Source organism: Carcharodon carcharias, chromosome 1 (assembly GCF_017639515.1).
Source record: "Carcharodon carcharias isolate sCarCar2 chromosome 1, sCarCar2.pri, whole genome shotgun sequence".
Classification (NCBI taxonomy): domain Eukaryota; kingdom Metazoa; phylum Chordata; class Chondrichthyes; order Lamniformes; family Lamnidae; genus Carcharodon; species Carcharodon carcharias.
The window spans coordinates 42,994,702-43,013,289 of NC_054467.1; the positions used below are offsets into that span (position 1 = coordinate 42,994,702).

At 41.1% G+C, this 18,588-nt stretch overlaps 1 protein-coding gene across 8 annotated transcripts in view; it reads right to left on the minus strand.

Annotated features, from left to right (window-relative positions):
• The window catches only part of kiaa1109 (KIAA1109 ortholog), a 527,093-nt gene that overhangs the window by 382,855 nt on the left and 125,650 nt on the right, over positions 1-18,588 (minus strand). For all 8 annotated transcript variants that reach the window (XR_005944164.1, XM_041196895.1, XM_041196846.1 and 5 more), the window contains exons 13-14: positions 18,198-18,289; positions 323-440 (exon numbers count right to left, since the gene is read on the minus strand). Coding sequence is in view for 7 of the 8 variants with exons in the window: in XM_041196895.1 (XP_041052829.1) it covers positions 323-440; positions 18,198-18,289 (210 nt within the window). In the remaining variant the exon portion in view is untranslated. The remainder of the gene's footprint in view (positions 1-322; positions 441-18,197; positions 18,290-18,588) is intronic.

Genomic DNA, 18,588 nt, shown 5'->3' on the forward strand with positions numbered 1-18,588 from the left:
TTACAAGTTTGCACAATTAATAAATTATAAACGTGGATATATTTATATTACAAATCACATATTATGTTAAGGGCAGAAAGCACAACTTTAAAATGCAGATTAAATTAACACTCTACACTAATTAAATCTTGTCTCAAATATTTCCTGGCCTCTAATCTCACTTCAGCTGAAAACGACCCTTGTCAACCCATGTTCAATTTCATTGGAGATGGCCTTGTGTATATGTAGAATACACATATTGACATCTGTTCAAGTTGTGATGGGGGTAAGAGTGAATAGCAACTGTAATTTACATATTTTTAGCCAATTCACATTCACTTACCAGTAAAGAAGTTCTTCTGGGCAAAGATGAAATGGTATGTTGCTTTGTATACTTCAATTTCACACTGCCACTCTTGAGGCATGTTCCATATCCTTTGATAGAAAGCATTGAGATGAAACTAAAAAGAAAGATTTTAAGGTCTTCATTAAGGTAGGACAGAAAATTCTCAAGCATTAGCTGTGTGATAAAATATAATATTTAACTAGTATTTCCATAGTTCAAACAATGCTATTTGATTAAAATAACAAAGCTAATTGTAATGCATTGAATGAAATGTCAAATTAAATTACTACAATAATCAGATATCGATACACAGAGTAAATGTTGCGAACAAAACTGGAGAAGTTTAGAGCATATTTGGTCAGTCTGCCCAATGTGTATCTATCAGCTCTCTGTAAAAGCAATCTAAAGCAAATAATCATTGCCATGCATTTTCCCTCACTGCTCAACAGCTTCCTCGGCTTCAAATATATTTACAATTTTCTCTTAAAAGAAGCAATGGTCTTTTCCTCAAGCACTCATTCAAGTTAAAGCATTTCATGCTCCAAATTTTTCTGAACATCTGCCCCTGACATTTGGTGAGGACTTTAATGATCCCTCATGACAGTCTTTGATCATTCACATCAAAACACATTGTAATTTCAAGCACCTTGATTAAGTTACCTCTTGCCTTTCTCTGTTCTAGGAGGAATAATTGCCATATCTCAAGCCTCTCCTTGTAAATATATTTCCCATCCCTGATACCAACCAAGTGAATCTATGTTGTGCACACTATTTGGGAATCTGCGATCCAAAACTCTGTGGTCTAATGTTATATACAAATTTATTAGATCTTCACTTTAGTTTTGCACTTTATATCTTCATTTAAAAAAAACCTATGTAGTACAAAGACATTTTTTAAGATTGCTTAAGAGACTACAGTGATCAGGAAAACCAACTTCTGAAGTAATTCCCCACCAAACCAATAGGTCTTTAAACATGCCAGTATTTTTACAGTGTGGTGCAAGGTTTATTTTAAAACACCATGGGCAGAATTTTGCCATCAGCGAGCAGCGGGCGGGGCCCACTCGCCAACGCGTAAAATGACGCGGGATGACATCGGGCGGAACCCCCGACGTCATCCCGCCCCATTTCAATTTTCAGGAAGACGGGGGCGCAGCAAAATCAGCTGCGGGGCCATTGACAGGATCATTTAAACAATTAAAGGAACTACCCGTCCAACCTTAAGGTTGGCAGGCAGGCTAGGAGCCCCGGCAGCAAATAGGGAAAACATGAAACCTCTTCCAGCTGTGGGATGAGGTTTCATGCAGGGTTTTAAAAATTTGAATAAAGTTATTCTGTAAATTATGAACACGTCCCATCTCATGTGACATTGTCACATGAGGGGGACATGTTAGGGAACATTTTTTTTCCATTTTTAATATTTTTTCAAAGTGGAAGTGATCTCCCTGAGGCTGCACTTAGCCTCAGGGAGATGTGCACTCATTCTCTTGCACATGCACGAAAGAACACACTCTCGTTTTTAGAGAATCTCCCCCCGCCTTAATTGGCTTGCCCACGTAAAATGGCGGTGCGGCCTGCTTCACTGGCGGGGATCGGCTCCCCGCCCGCCAGAGATTGGGTCAGGCCCGCCCGCCCAAAAGGCAGAAAATTTTGCCCCATGATAGTTGGTTTCAAAGGTTAATGGGACATGATATTGTTTGCCACCACCCCTATCTCAGCTGATAAGAACATAAGAAATAGGAGCAGGAATAGACCATAGGACCTTTCAAGCTTACTTTGCTATTCAATACAATCATTGGTGATCGTCTGCCTCGACTCTGCTAGTTATAGCCTGCCATGTCCTGTTTATGCCTACTCTTTTCTTCCTGACCGTTAACGAACCTCTATCCATGTTAATATATTACCCCAAGTCCCTAATCCATTATCTTGAGTGTATTAACCTTTTGTGTGGCACCTTACTGAATGCCTTTTGAAAATCCAAGTGTACTACACTGAATGGCTTCCCTTTATCTACCTTACTAGTTACATCTTTAAAAAACATCTGTAAATTTGCCAAACACTATTCCCCTTTCATAAAATCGTGTTGATTCTGTCTGATCATACTATGCTTTAAGTGTATTGTTAAGATTTCCTTAACAATAGATTCCAGCATTTTCCCATGATTGATATCAGGCTAACTGGCCAGTAGCTCCCTCGAAAAATTTATCAGTTTTGCTTCCAATTTCCATCCCTCTCTCACATTCACATGGTCCATCTCCAACACTTCCCTTCCCTTCCTTGATTTTTCTGTCTTCCTTTCTAGTTAGAGACTGTCTGCCAATATTCATTACAAGCCCACCAATTCCCACAGCTACCTCTACTACATCTCCTCACACCCTGCTTCCTGTAAAGGACTCCATCCCATCATCCCAGTTTCTCCACCTCCATCACATCTGTTCCAATGATGCTACCTCCGAAGCACTGCTTTTGACATGTCTTCCTTTTTTCCTGAGCTGAGACTCCCATCACTGTGGCTGACAAGGCCCTCAACTGTTCCAACCCATTTCCCACTCTTCTGCCCTCACCCCTTCCCCTCCCTCCCAGAACCATGATAGGGTACTCTTTGTCCTCACTTTTCACTCCACCAGCCTCTGCATTCAAAGGATCATCCCCTGCCATTTCCACCAACTCCAGCATGATCCTACTATCAAACACATCTTCCGCTCACCTCCCGTCAAAAGTCCGTAAGGACCGTTCCCTTCGTGATACCCTGGTCCACTCCTCTATCACTCCCAACACCCCAATCCATTCAATAGCAGGAGACATAGCACTTGCCCATCCTCATTACCAAGGTCCCAAACACTCCTTTCAGGTTAAGCAGCGATTCATTTGCACTTCTTTCTGTTTAGTCTACTGCATTCGCTGCTCACAATCTAGTCTCCTCTACATTGAGGAGACTAAACGCAGGCTGGGTGACCACTTTGCGGAACACTCAGTCCACAAGCATGATCTCGACCTTCCTATCATTTCAATTCACCATTTTGCTCTCATGTCCAAATTTCTGTCCTCAGCCTGCTACAATGTTCCAGTGAAGCCCAATGTAAACTGGAAGAAAGCACCTCATCTTCCAATTAAACACTTTACAGCCTTCTGGACTTGACCCTGAGTTCAGACTTAACAACTTCAGACCATGAACTCTACCTCCATTTTTATTTTTTTCCAACACCCTCCCCCAACAAGAGCAGGTCTGTAACTTTTTTTCATGTTTTGCTTTCAGAGAGCACTGACCCTTGTTCTGCTATTAACACATTCTGATAACTGACCTTTAAACCACTATTAACACCTACGTTAGTCTTTAACACTATCATTACCATTCCCCTGTGTCCATGGCATGTCAAATATCTCCTGAGCTCCTACCTATCCCTCACTTCTATTTTGCTCCACTATTCCCACCCCCTCTCTTCAACAGTATAAAACCCATCAAATTTCTACCCCTCTTCAGCTCTGAATAAGGGTCTTATGGACTTGAAATGTTAACTCTGTTTAGCTCTCCAAGATGTTGCCAGCCCTGCTGCGTTTTTCTAGTATTTCTGTTTCTATATGAGATAATGAAGGCAAAGCTGGCTAAGGTGAACCGGGAAACTAAGTCAAAAGGTAGCACAGTAGAATTGCAGTGGCTGACTTTTAAGGAGATATTTAATGGCGCTCAGAAAAGACTTATCCCAGCGAGAAAGAAAGGCTCTTTGAGAAGCATGCATCATCTGTAGCTAAATAAGGAAGTTAAGGATTGTATTAATTTGAAAGAAACACTATACAAATCTGCAAAGACTAGTGGTAGGTCAGAGGATTGAACAGATTTTAAGAACCAGCAAAGAATGAGTAAAATGATAATAAAGAGGTCAGTAAGGGGCGCACAAGGAGAAAGGCAACTACACCAGAGTAAGACAGAGATGGAGTGAGTAGAAAATTAGTCTTATGATAAGTTCTGGTAAGTCCTTTTCAGGTTTAACTATAGATTAAGAATCAAGATCTAACATAAGTAAAGTTAGGCTAGCTTGTGAGTGGCAGTTATCTATCAACCACTTGAAAGCAGTTAGCTCAAGTGGTGTTAATTACTGTAACAGTAAGTTAAACTAGCTGGTGGCTCATCAGAAAGTTTAGAAAAGAGACAGGCTTTTCAAACCCCCACAGTCAATAAGGGGCATACAAGGAGACAAGCGACTACACCGGAATGAGACGGAGACTAAGTGAGTAGCAGGGTCTTAAACAACTGTAAATTAGAAAAGCATATTATTTTTAAAGTAGCAGCTACATCGATTTGATTAAAAATCACTGGGAGTAAGGGGAAGTCAGGGCCAGTAATAAAAAGTAAACCAAAGTAAAATAAAGTTGACCTAAGGGATGCAAAGTTAAGACATGGCAGGGCAGCTGGGTTGTGTGGAATAAGTGTCTTGTAATATATGGGAAGTCATGGGACCACAGCTGGTGGGCTGAATAGCCTCCTTCTACTTGATTCTGTGATTCTACAAAGAGACAGAAAGCAGAGCATGAGAGAAAGTTAGCTAGTAATATAAAGACAGTAAAAATTTCTACAAGTATTTGAGCAGGAAAAGAGTAGCAAAAGCTCATGTTGGTCCTCTCGAGGGTGACTCTGAGGATTTGATAATGGAAAACAAAGAAATGGTGGAGGAGTTGATACTGTATTTTTTGTCTGTCTTCACAGTAGAGGACTGAGAAATCTTCCCAAAGATTCTCGAAAATCATGAGGTGATAGGAGAGATAAACTTAATACAATCACCATCGCCAGAAAAAGGTGCTAGGAAAACTATTAAACCTAAAGGCTGACAAGTCCCCAGGACCGGATGGCCTGCAGCCTTGGGTCTTAAAAGAAGTAGCAGCACAGATAGCAGGTGCATTGGTTATAATCTTCCAAAATTCCTTAGATTCTAGCAAGGTTCCAGCAGTTTGGAAAATAGCTAACGTAACATCCTTGTTCAAGAAAGCAGGAGGGCAAAAAGCAGGAAACTATGAACAGTTAGCCTAACATCTGCCATAGGGAAAGTGGAAAATGAAAGAATCCATTATTAAGGAGGTTTTAGCAGGTTAATCATGATTTGATCAGGCAAAGCCAATATGACTTTGTGCAAGGGAAATCATGTTTAACTAATCTGTTAGAGATTTTTGACATGTAACATTCAACACGGATAAAGAGGAACTAGTAGATGTAGTGTACTTAATTTCCAAAAGGCATTTGATAAGGTACCACATCAAAGTTTACCATACAAGTTAAGAACACATGGAGCAGGAGGTAGCATGTTAGCATGGATAAAGGATTGATTGGCTAACAGGAAGCAGAGTGTAGGGATAGGTGGGTCTTTTTCAGATGGACAAGCTGTAACTAGTGGAGTGCCACAGGAATTAGTGCTGGGTCCTCAACTCTTTACAATCTATATCAATGATTTGGACGAAGTGACCAAATATATGGTAGCTAAATTTGCCGATGACACAAGATAGGTAGGAAACCAAGTTGTCAAGAGGTAGTGTCTGCAAAGAGATATAGACAGATTAAGCGAGTGGGCAAAAATTTGGCAGATGGAGTATAACATGGGTAAGTGTGGACTTGTTCACTTTGGCACAAAGAATAGAAGATCTGTATTCTATTTAAGTGAAGAAAGATTGTAGAACTCAGTGATACAGAGTGTTCTTGGGGTCCTGATATTTGAATCACACATATGTTACGATGCCAGCTGATGTTACTACTGGCCAAGCTAAATCCCAGGGTGGAACCCGGCTTGATAGATCCTAACACATATTTTTATTTAGATATGTGGAGTGTGGCTACTGAACAGAGTCACAGGAGTCAGCTGGTTAACTTTTAACAAAAGAAGAAAACATTTGTTAAACAAGAAAAGATGAACCATTTTACAATATCCCTTCATTCACAACTATATCTTTATGAATGTATGCAAGGTTGTAAGGATAACACTTGTTACAAATGCTATCTTAATACTCTAATGTTCACAATAATTACACAGTCCATGTAAACCAACGTGGTCAGGCACATCACACTCTGAAACCAAGTGACACATGCCACCTCAAACAGATGCTATGGATCTCTCCTCAACTCCCCCAGATGCTTGTCCCACTGTGAGCCAACTGGTCTCACTAAACTCAGTTTTTCACACGAGGGTTTTCAATCTCCATTCTCGAGGATCTCGCTTTGGAATCTTCTCCGAAACAACATTTTCTCTCAGATGCCTTCCACAAAGGTCGACCTCCAGGGTTTCGAACTCTCCTTTTGATGTTCCTCTTCCCTGGATTGCCACATACATTCAAGCTTCCTTCTACGCACTCTCTCTCACTGACTCAGCCAAGCCAACAGAACACCACTGCTTCACATGCCACAGTAAAGAGTTACAGAGCTTCAGCTGTCTCTTTGGACTTCTGGCTTTTCACTTTAAATCTGCTTCCTGCAGCTTTCTGCTCTTTAAGCCTGGAGCTTGGAACCCTCCCCTCTGTTCCTTGCTTTCACTTCCACAGAACTTTTTCCAGATTCCTGTCCTTGTCCTTTGACTAAACCGTCCTCTTGGACCTTCCCTGTTCCATTCCCCTGGATTTGGGGACTTTTAGTTCCTGGAACCTGCTTCTGCAGTTTTCTCTCATGTCCAGCCTCTCTCGGCAGCTGGCTTCAACTTCAGTTTGGGACTTGCCATCTGTCCCTCTGCTGTCCAGTCTCTCTCGAGTCCTGGCTTCAACTGAACTCAAACTACTTTTCTGACTCTGTGGGGCCTCCAGTCTCTGGACCCTGCTTCTGGGCAACAGGACAGTATTTTTTTCTTCTCGTGTTTATTTTACTCCCCTTCAAGAGTCATAAAATTCAACAGAAGTGCATGTATGCAAACGGAAACCTGCTGTCTCCTTACAAAAATGAAACTAGATCCCAGGTTTCATCTTTTAACCCACAAATAGAAAAAATATAAATTAAACTTACTCTTAAAAATGTACCTTATTCTTAACAACCAATATAACTTACCTAAACTATCAATGTTTCCTAACATGGGATGCAGGTACAGCGAGTGATTAAGAAGGCAAATGGAATGTTGGCATTTATGGCAAGAGGAATGGAATATAAAAGTAGGGAAATTTTATTACAGCTGTACAGGGCCCTGGTGAGACCAACTCTGGAGTAGTGTGCAGTTTTGATCTCCTGATTGGAAAAAATATATAACTGCTTTAGAAGCAGTTCAGAGAAGGTTCACTGGACTCAATCCTGACATAGGCTGTCTTATGAAGAAAGGCTGCACAGGTTAGGCCTATACCCATTGGGGTTTAGAAGAATGAGAGATGATCTTATTGAAACATACAAGATCATGAGGGGACTTGATAGGGTGGACAATGGAAGGATGTTTCCTCTTGTGGGAGTGACTAAAACTAGGGGACAGTTTAAAAATAAGAGATCTCTCTTTTAAGACACAGATGAGGAGAAACTTTTTCTCCCAAAGGGTCTTTGGTGTGTGGAATTATCTTCCCTGAAAGTAGTGGAGGCTGTCTTTGAATTTATTCAAGGCAGAGTTAGACAGATTTTTGCTAGGCAAGGGAGTCAAGGGTTATGGGGTGCAGACAAGAAAGTGGACTTGAGACCACAACCAGGTCAGCCATGATCTTATTGAATGGTGGATCAGATTCAAAGGGCCAAATGGCCGACTCATGCTCCTATGTGTACAGTATTGTTCCCCTTATTTAAGGAAGGATGTAAATGCATTAGAACAGTTCAGAGACAGTTTACTCGACTAATACCAGAAATGGGTGAGTTGTCTTTTGAGGAAAGGTTGGACAGGCTAAGCTTGTTTAGCCTGGAGTTTAGAAGAGTGTGAGGTGACTTGATTGAAACCTTTAAGATGCTGAGGGGTCTTGACAGGGTGGATGTGAAAAGATGCTTCCTCTTGTGGGAGAATCTAGAACTAGGAGTCACTGTTTAAAAATAAGGGGTTACTCATTTAAGACAGAGGAGAATTTTTTTCTCTCAGAGAGTCGTTAGTCTTTAGAACTCTGCTTCCATTGCCTTTTGAGGAAGAGAATATTTTTAAGGAAGAGGTAAATAGATTCTTGATAGATGTATATAGGTAGATTCAAGCCCTACCTGAAAAGTTTACCAACTGCTTTTGGGTGCAATCATTTCACTTTTGGGTGCAATCATTTCACTATCATTTAATATTACATGTACAATAACTAACATCAATGTCATCAATTGCCCCAAACCACAGGATTCAATCATTTGGGATTAGCAACATCACTTAAGCAGTCGGACACCAAAAGTAATCTGAGAATTTATTTTCCATATTTCTTAATTTTGGTAGCTTCAAACATCATAAAACTCAGCAGAACAAAAACAAAAATACCTGGAAAAACTCAGCAGGCCTGACAGCATCTGCGGAGAGGAATACAGTTAACGTTTCGAGTCCGAATGACTTCATCAGAACTAAGGAAAAATAGAAAAGAGGCGAAATATAAGCTGGTTTAAGTGGGGGGGGGGGACCAGGTAGAGCTGGATAGAGGGCCAGTGATAGGTGGAAATTGCAAAAAGATGTCAAAAGTCATTCGGACTCGAAACGTTAACTGTGGTCCTCTCCGCAGATACTGTCAGACCTGCTGAGTTTCTCCAGGTATTTTTGTTTTTGTTCTAGATTTCCAGCATCCACAGTATTTTGCTTTTATCTTAGAGAAAGCAGACCCCGTTTTGATGAAGTATTTTTATGGTTTTCTTTATAATCTATAATTTGTGCAGCACCACACTGCCCACCCACCTCCTCCCCCAGCCGTGCCCAACCAGCCCCCTCCCCACCAACCCCCAGGATGCAGCAGTTCAAATCCCCCAGAGCAATTTTCTCCCACACTACCCGCTGCCAAGAAATTTTCCTCCACAACCCCTCTCCAAACCCCTCACCCCACAAGAATTTTCATCTGCCCCCACCCCTTCAAACTTTCAAAAGTCAAACTTTTCAGGTAGAGTAAGCTAACATAAGGCAGAATTAGGTCATATGACCAAAAGCTTGGTCAGAGGTTAAAAGGGTTTTAAGAGTTGAGGAAATCACAGATACCGCACCCCCCTCCCCCAAACGCAGACTGCAGAAGTTCTCTTCCTTTCTCCCCACAGTCTCTCTCTTTCTCTACCCTCCATTCACCAACTTCCTTTATTATTCCCCTCCACCCTTCCCCCTTATTCCCCTCCCCTCCATCCTTATTCCTCTTTTCCCCTCGCACACCCACTGAAGATCTCAGTTTACAGAAACATCATAAAACTCAGCAGAACAAAAACAAAAATACCTGGAAAAACTCAGCAGGCCTGACAGCATCTGCGGAGAGGAATACAGTTAACGTTTCGAGTCCGAATGACTTCATCAGAACTAAGGAAAAATAGAAAAGAGGCGAAATATAAGCTGGTTTAAGTGGGGGGGGGGGGGGACCAGGTAGAGCTGGATAGAGGGCCAGTGATAGGTGGAAATTGCAAAAAGAAATTTTCCTCCACAAAAACAGAAGTGACGTTTTTCCAGGGCAGCCCTGTGAAAGTTTGAAGTCTGAAGTATGGGAGATCGGCGAGGTTTGGAGGGGTGGAGGTGGAGGTGGAGGGGGAGGGGGGGGGGAGAGTTTGGAGGGGAGTTTGCAGACTAGAGGGAGAGAAGCGAGAAAGTTTAGACCATGAGACTGGAGGCAAGGGGTGTGGTGGGGGGAATGTTTAGACCCTGAGACTTTGGTTGGGAGAGGAGAGTTTAGACCCTAAGATCTGGGGAGTGGGTGAGTGGAAAGTATAAAATGAATTAAGAGCTGATGGAGATCAGGTAGTGTTCTCAAGCATGTAATGTATAGCTGAATATCTTTTATGGATTAAGTGAAAAATTGAATAAATTCAGATATTTAAGTATTTAATTTCCTTATATTTTTTAGTGCAGGTTGCTGAGCACACTGGATAGCTTTGAGTGCACTATCAAATTAACTCCAAATTAGAATTAATGATGTCAAATTGTAATTGAGAGCATTGAGTACACTTGAAAGCAAAAGTGTTAGAATTTTCAGGGGGTGGGGGGGGGCAAAAGGTTATCTGGGTAGGCGGGAGGTTACAATCAGATCAGTCATTATCTTATTGAATGACAGAGCAGGCTCAAGGGGCCAAGTGGCCTATTCCCACTCCTAATTCATATGTTCCTATGCATGAATGAGGCATTCAGTAGCTGATGAGTTGAGACAGGGGCAAAGTCAAGCAATGTTAGGGAGGTGGGAAAGCATTGGAGGAAGTTGATGGTGTGGCCAGCCATATCAAAGGCTGCAGACAGGTCAAGGAGGACAAGGAAGGAATGTTCATCTTTGTTATAGTCACATAGAATGTCATTCATGACTTTGATAACAGATGTTTCAGTACTGTGGCAGGGGCGGAAACCTGATTAGAGGGATTCAAACATGGAGTTCAGTTCCAGGAAAGATGGGCACAGATTTGGGAGGCAAAAACACAATCAAGGACTTTGGAAAGGAAAGAGAAGTTGAAGGTGAGATATTAGTTTGCAAGGACTGTGGGATCAAGAGTGGTTCTCAAGGACAGGTGATGATGGCAGATTTTTTAAAAAAGGAGGGACAACATCTGAAGAGAGAGAGAGAACCTTTTACAATATCAACTGACATAGGGACCAGGAAAGGAAGTTGGATGATCAGCAGGTTTGTGGAAATAGCATCAAGGGAATAGGAGTTTCAAGGACAAGATGAGCTCAGAGACAGCATGAGGGAAGATGGGAGAAAAACTAGAGAAAGATGTGAGTTCAGGGCCAGGGCAAAGGAGAACATTAAAGGAATCTTGGCCAGCTGTGCTAATGGAAGGGAGGGACAAGGCAGAAGCAGCTGATTGGATGGTCTCGATTTTCGTGACAAAGTCATCCATGAACTCTTTGCACTTATTGCTGGAGGTGAGGTTGGAGGGGACAAGGGAGAGGGAAAGAAGTCAGCCTTCTTTCTTGAATAACAGTGTTATATTTGCTAACTTCCAATCACTGGGACTGTTCTGGATTCATGGGGATTTTGGAAAATCCAAGCAAATGCATCTACAGAAGGTGCAGCATAATTTAATACACAGCTAGCCACATTTGGTTGTTGGATGCCAACAACCTCCCAGAACTAGCTTTGTATCAATTCAATATTGCAGCAACTACAGTATAACTGCAACCATTATAAAGTAGCTTCATAAAGTTCCATTTTTTAAGGTGGCTATTATGCAATTTGCTGAACCTCTCAAAGTCTTTGTCTTTGGAAAGCAATAGCATGGAAATTGAAACTTTTCTAACAATTTCACCGGCATTCAGACATTGGTCAATTAAGCATTCACTTGCATTTAAATATGTAACCCAGTGTTCTGGCTGACTGGATTCACAGAACTGCAGAGGCACCAGTAAAACTTGCTGTTGTCAACTCAAAATGCTCTAAACCTTGTGTCACACTCAAGTCAGTACTTATCATAATAAACACTATTAAATGATATAAACACATTATAACTTGCCGTCCCTATAAATTGTATCTTAGCAGCTGAATGATAAAAACTGGCTTTGTTTTGTTAATTAAAACTATTTGTAGACAACAGAAGGCACTTCTAGTTTCCTTGCAATTTAATTTCTTCCCCTGATGCGAGGGGTCAACCAGAGAGCATCAAATTCTACAGAGTCAGCCAAAGAACACACCATGATAGAAAATATTAATTCTGGAATTATCAGACTCTCTAACACCATCTGCACCCTACACTAAATAATACTGCTCAAGGTAACATTATTTGGATATCAAAATTGCCACCTCTTTCTGTCAAGTGCTGACAATGTGCTGTCTGCTCTGAAAAATTCACTTCCTCGGTTATCCAGTACAAATATAACAATAGATCATGTTTTCCTTACTTCAAGGGAAAATAATCTGTTGATTCTTTTTCAAATTTTATCCTATTTAGATCTCTTGCCATCAACTCAATGGGCTAATTTTTTAATTGGCTGAAGAGGCAGGAACAGAGGTGGACAGGGCCCAAAGTAACCCCCCCACCAGTCAGCATGCCAGACTGCAGGCATGCTCCTGCATCCAGGCCATTTTGGAACACCCCATTTCAGGGAGAAAATAGCTACCTGTCCACAAGTGGAGCGTAGCCAATTAAGTATCATTAAGGATCAATTAAGGCCACTCTGTCAATTCTACTCAGCACACAGGTCCCTGGCTGAGGTTGAAACACTGCAGATTGGAGGTGGGGTGGTGATCAGTGCTTCAACCACCATTTTTAAACGATGGTTGCAATCACAATATTAACACAGTGGTCGGACCACCAATCTGAGTGCTGGAGGATCTCCTATTGACCCTCCAGACGTGAAAACCTGCTTACCATCCTCAGATGCATGGCAAGTGTGCTCCTTGGTCACTAATTGGCCAGGTCGTAAAGAACTCCATCATAAACCAGGCATTGACACAATTCGGTATTGGGGCATGGATACATGCCTGATGTCAGGTCCCAACCTCAGAACTAAAATCCAGCATATGGCTCTGAAATTATACCAAGGGTTACTATCATGCAAACACTTGATACATTCATTTGAAATTCCTCTTTTTACTATTTTGGTGAAGATGTTAACCAATTTAAACTATATGGTTACAGTCCTCATTACAGTCTTGGTCCAAACTTGACAGAAAGAGGTAAATTCCAGGGTGAAATGACAATGACTGCCCCTGACATCAAAGCAGCATATGACCGAGTGTGGCATCAAGCAGTCCTAGTAAAACTGAAGTCAGTGAGAATCAGGGAAAATTTCCCAATGGCTGGAATCATATCTTCCCTTTGTGCTGCTCTTTGTTGGGGGCTAATCATCTCGGTCTCAGCTCATTGCTGTCGAAGTTTCTCAGATCAGTGTTCTAGGCCCAACCATCTTCAGTTGCTTCACCAATTGTGTTTTCTCTAGTGTAAGATCAGACAATCTCAGAATTTTAACAGCACAGAAGGCGGCCATTTGGCCCAATTCTCCAAATGAGCAATATGACCTAGTACCATTGCCCTGCCTTTTCCTTGTACCCTTGCACAATGTTTCCATTCAAATAATCTAATGCCTTCAATTGCCTCGATTGAACCCGCCTCCAACTCACTTCCAGGCAGTGCATTTCAGACCCAAACCACTCATAACGTGAGAAAAAAACATTTTCACTTTGCAAACCACTAAATCTGTGCCCTCTCGTTCTTGATGCTTTTACGAGCGAAACAGCCCCCTCATGATTTTGAGCATCTCTATCATGTCTCCTCTTAGCCTTCTTCTCTCCAAGGAGAGCAGTCCCAACCTCTCCAATCTTTCCTCATAGTTGAAGTTTCTCATCCCTGGATTGTATGGTGTTAGTTACATATTAGTTGTGTTTATTTGTATGCAGGTCGTGGGCATTAATTGGGGATTCACTTGTGCCTCTAAATAGAAACAAACTAAATTTGTGGTTATTGGATTAGGAAGTGCTTGCTTGTAATGAGTAACTCTGTAAACAAATGCTTACAAAAATGTGTAAAAATTGGCTCCAGTTTGATTCTTCACCAACTGCCTTTGTGGAATAGAACATTCAGTTCCAATCACAATTCCCCAGATAATGAAGCAGTCCAATTAATTAGTGCTAAGTAAGGTTAGAGTGGGTAAAGAGAGGACCTGGAGGCAGTAACCACCAATTAGAAGAGCAAGTGAATAGAGGACCCAGAGGCAGTAATCACAGCCCTGAAGAGCTAGCCAATCCAGTCCAGTCTGACTCCAGAGATCAGTAGCCACATTTTGAGGGAAATCAAAGTGTGATATCACAGGAACACAGATAAGTGATTGGTTGGTGAACGTTTTGCTCATTTATCTTCAAACCTCATAAAATTTATTAGTAATTATTTTACGAAAGCGACGTCATGGAAAGCTTCAGGAAATGACGGCACAGAAAGCTCCTGAAAGTAGCGTTACAGAAAGCCGGTGGCATAGCATGAAAGCTATTTCAAAATCAAGCCACATGTTTCAAAGTATCTTCCTTGAAATCTTTCCCAAATTTCAATACAAGAAATGGTGGCGAAGTTTCAACCCTATGGAATGTAAAAGTGGCCAGGAGGTAACATATAGATAGGTGCAATTAAATCTGTGTGCTCTATATTTGGAGGTGGGGGGGAGGAGAAAGCGAGAGAGACATTCCTCTCAAGCCTGAGAGTTCATTCTACCTTCTGCTCCAGAGTGGAGCTTTGCCGCAGTCTTCCAAGCCAGTGCGCTATTCCTACTCATAAGCTTTTTCCTCCTGGCATTAAGCAAAGCACTGTGCATGCTCTGCACATGCAGTGCCATTAATGATGGTGCAAACCAAACAAACATAGAAAACAGCTTCCTCCTACTTTCCTTGCTCCCTTCACTACTGCTGAAGTTGCAGCGCATGGCAATGTCAATCACACATGCACAGGCTGGATACTGGCAAACAAGGGAGCAAGCATGTTCCAATCTCCCAGAATACTTTCTTTGGCCAGCGGGAGATCGACGCCAATTCCAGTAGACTACTGGCCATTCCGGGAGGGTTGAAAACCCCTTCTCCAACAGAAATAGGAAGTGTTGGAAATGCTCAGCATGTCTGGCTGCATTTGTGTAGAGAAAAATAAAGACCAGTGACCCTTCGTCAGAACCAATAAAGATCACAGATGTGAACTGATGACTTTGTTTCTCTCAGCACAGATGCTGCCTGGCCTGCTAAGTATTTCCAGCATTTTCTGTTTATATTTCAGATTTACAGCGTCTGCAGTACTTTGCTCTCCTATTATATGCTCCATGCTGGGTAGTTATAAGTATGGTTAGTTTCAATTTAAAATGTGAAAATATTTGTCAGTCAACATAAAGTGTAGTTTTTCTGTTAACAAAGCCGAGTGTTTTGGATGTTGCATAGGGCCAGGTTCAAAAAAGCGGAGCTAGTTGCATAACATGACCAAGTTGTGTGTCAAAGCAGTGGTTATAAAGTGTATCGTACTGAAACCGGAGCTTATGACCCTACTGTGACTATGGTTCCCAATTCTGGGCACCTGAAGGATGAGAGGTGGAGGGATAAGGGGCCTGGAAACAGGAGAAGCACGAGAACCCATGATTACTCTCCCTGGCCCTGCTGCTGACTCCCCTAAAAAATTCTGCCACCCACAGGGCGCAAGTCAGGAGTGTAATGGAATACCTTCCAATTGCTTGGATGAATGAAGCTCAAAAACAACAATATGAGCACCATCCATGCCACTGGGGTAGATAAGCAAGTGTAGGAAATTAGATGTAGCAATCAGGTACAATTGGGGCAGGAAAGGACGATCAGTTTGAGCAAGCAAGGAGGCATTCCTGTTTCCCCTATCAGCATATTCAGGCACTGAATGCAAAAATCTTACCTTTCTGATAACAGGTAATCTAAGGACCTGTTTTTTAATGAATGCAGCTAGTGACAGCTGGCCTTGGCAAATCCATTACAGGAGCTACCTCAAACTGGTACTGGGCCTATTATTTGCACATGTATAAGCGCTTTTGCTGGTTTCAGGTCCTATATCTTCTGACATCAATAGGTGAGGTGACATGCTTCCTACTTTCCAGACTGGGGACTCAATCAGCCATTAACACCTGAATAATGGGCGCTGCATAACCAAATATATAGCCTTGGCTTCTTCCTTCTCTGTATACTTCTAATTGAAAAATGTAACATTTGATTTCAATGAAACATTAGGGTCATAACATTATGCCTCTAAAGCAGAAGGCAGATTATCTCCCTTCTGGAGAATTAAGTAAAGCAATATTCCTTGTCACAAACCAAACGGCCATGCTAATTTAATCAAATTTCAAGGCAATAAAATCCTAACTAGGAGCTGTATCCTTTGCTCTTCATTCATCATTCTATAACTAAGGATAAAAATTCTGTTTAAACTCAAATGAAGAGTTTAATGAAAACTTTAGTTAGGCTTAGCAAAAATAGAAAATGCTAGAAACTCAGAACAAACTTCATCTGAGAACAGGGAAGCTCACATGTGAGCAAACTCTATTTCAGAACAGAAGCTGTTTCCAGCATTCTATTTCGTTATAGTTTTCAAGCATTTTTAGTATTTTGTTTATTATTATCTGGATTAAGCTCTTGAAAGTGCTGAGAGACATTGAAATAGACTGGAGAGATAGACAACTCAAAAAAAAACATGGGACAAACAGCAATAGAGGGAGAGTAACCAAAGGGGATTTTGGAAACATGTGTAATTGAAAGAGGATCTTTGACAAGGGCGTTGTTTATGACCAGTCCTCTTCAATATCTATGCAGAAGTTATGATTAAAGAATTGTTTGGAGACACTGGTGTTAAGATTGGGGGGGGGGGGTGCAGTGGGGAAGTTACATCAGTTATACTTTCAGATAGCAAAGCACTTGTAGCAAGCACAGAAGAAAGATTACAAGAACTGGTACCAGTAACAGCGGGCATGTACTTTGGAATGAAAGTGAAAAATCGGCAAAACCAAAGTGATGTATATCTCCAAATCATCAAGAAACATTCATTGAAGGAAAAGAACTAGAATGAATGCAAGAATTCAAGTATTAATATCTGCATATGGAGGATGCAACCAAGAAATAAAAACAAGGACAGCCATGGGATAGACTGTATTTAGTAAATAGAGACAGTCGTTAATCTGAAAGCTGAATGAACAGTGCAAGAAGTGACTTGTAAAGAGCTTGATCTGGTGTTTTTGTATGGATGCGAGACTTGGACCTTAAAGAGGAAACTAACTTGCCAAACAGCTTTGAAATGTGGTTTTGGAGGAGAAAGGAAAGGTCAGCTGGACAGAGAAAGTAACAAATGAAGTGCTGAGGAAAGTGAATGAACAAAGAAATTTGCTGAATGTAATTAGGAAAAGGCAGATAAATTGGGCAGGGCACATCTTAAGAGAAAACAGACTAATAAGAAATGTTACGGGGAAAATTAAGGAAAAAGAGGAAGAAAATATCAATGTCGGATGTCTGGAAAATTGAAGGAAATTATTGGAAAATGAAAAGACTGACAAAGGACAGAGAGGCATGGAGAAGACTGAGCCAGGGACCTGTCATTGGGCAGAGCACACATGATGATGATTTATTTTCTTCATCACTTTTTGATCAGTTTTGTTTTCAAATACATTTCTTTCAAGATCCATGACAGCGGCTCTGGGTTGAAGGTGTTAGGTCCAACAGTGACATGAGTGAGGAAAACAAATGAAGTAACGCACAATTGAAGTGACAGAACACTTTGCGAAAAGATGTTATTTGCTGAAAAATGTCCTCATGCTGTCAGGGTTCAGTGACTCCTCCAAAAAAAAAAGTTCCTTTGCTAATGTTAGCAACACACATTTTCCAAAAACATTCTCTACTTTTCAGTTTTCTTTTGTACATACATATGCACACTGAAGAAACATGCTTTTTTAAAATGTGAACTACAAATTCCTTGCCAGATTTTGCTAATTGCAGAATCCCACTATCAGCCCAGCCAAGATCAGGAAACTAAGAATCAGGTACGTAAATGTAATAGTGCAAGTTTTGCATTCAATGCATAATTCATTGATTAGCAAAGTAAGCTAATGAACCACACAAGTGCTTGCCTGTTGCAACCGTAAACAACTATGATATTCCCTGTCTCACCAGTTTCATATCTGAAATAATATTAATTTACATGATTTTATGCAGCAAATGAAAGACATATACTTAAGACAACTAGGAATTCGGGTTTCGGCTATGACATACAAATACGAAGCAGTAGAATTTGTTTACCCATTTTAAATGTTCAATCAACTTTATCGCAATACCACTAAACTTTGAAAGGCTGGTTCTTACCTCAGAGCTGACTTACAGAAAATTTAAAATAGAAACTTACAGCTAACATTTCTGCCTCCAACAGAGTTCGATACAGCATGCTACTAGTTGCATCCACGTGGAGAAGCTGACCTTTAATAGTTGGTGAAAAGCCTATGGAATCAAAAATCCACACAACACATGTAGATAGTAGTAGTGATAATACTTATTTTAACAAAAAGATAAAGTAATTTTTCATACCTTCCTCCCAGACTTACCTTTCTTCCACACTTATCTGATAACCAATAATATAGGAACATAGAAGGAGTAAGCCATTTGGCCCTTCATGTCTGCTCCACCAGTTAATAAGATCACGGCTGATCTGGTTGTGGTCTCAGCTCCACTTTCCCGCCTGCACCACATAACCCTGGACTCACCTGTCTAACAAAAATCTAACTTTGCCTTAAATAACT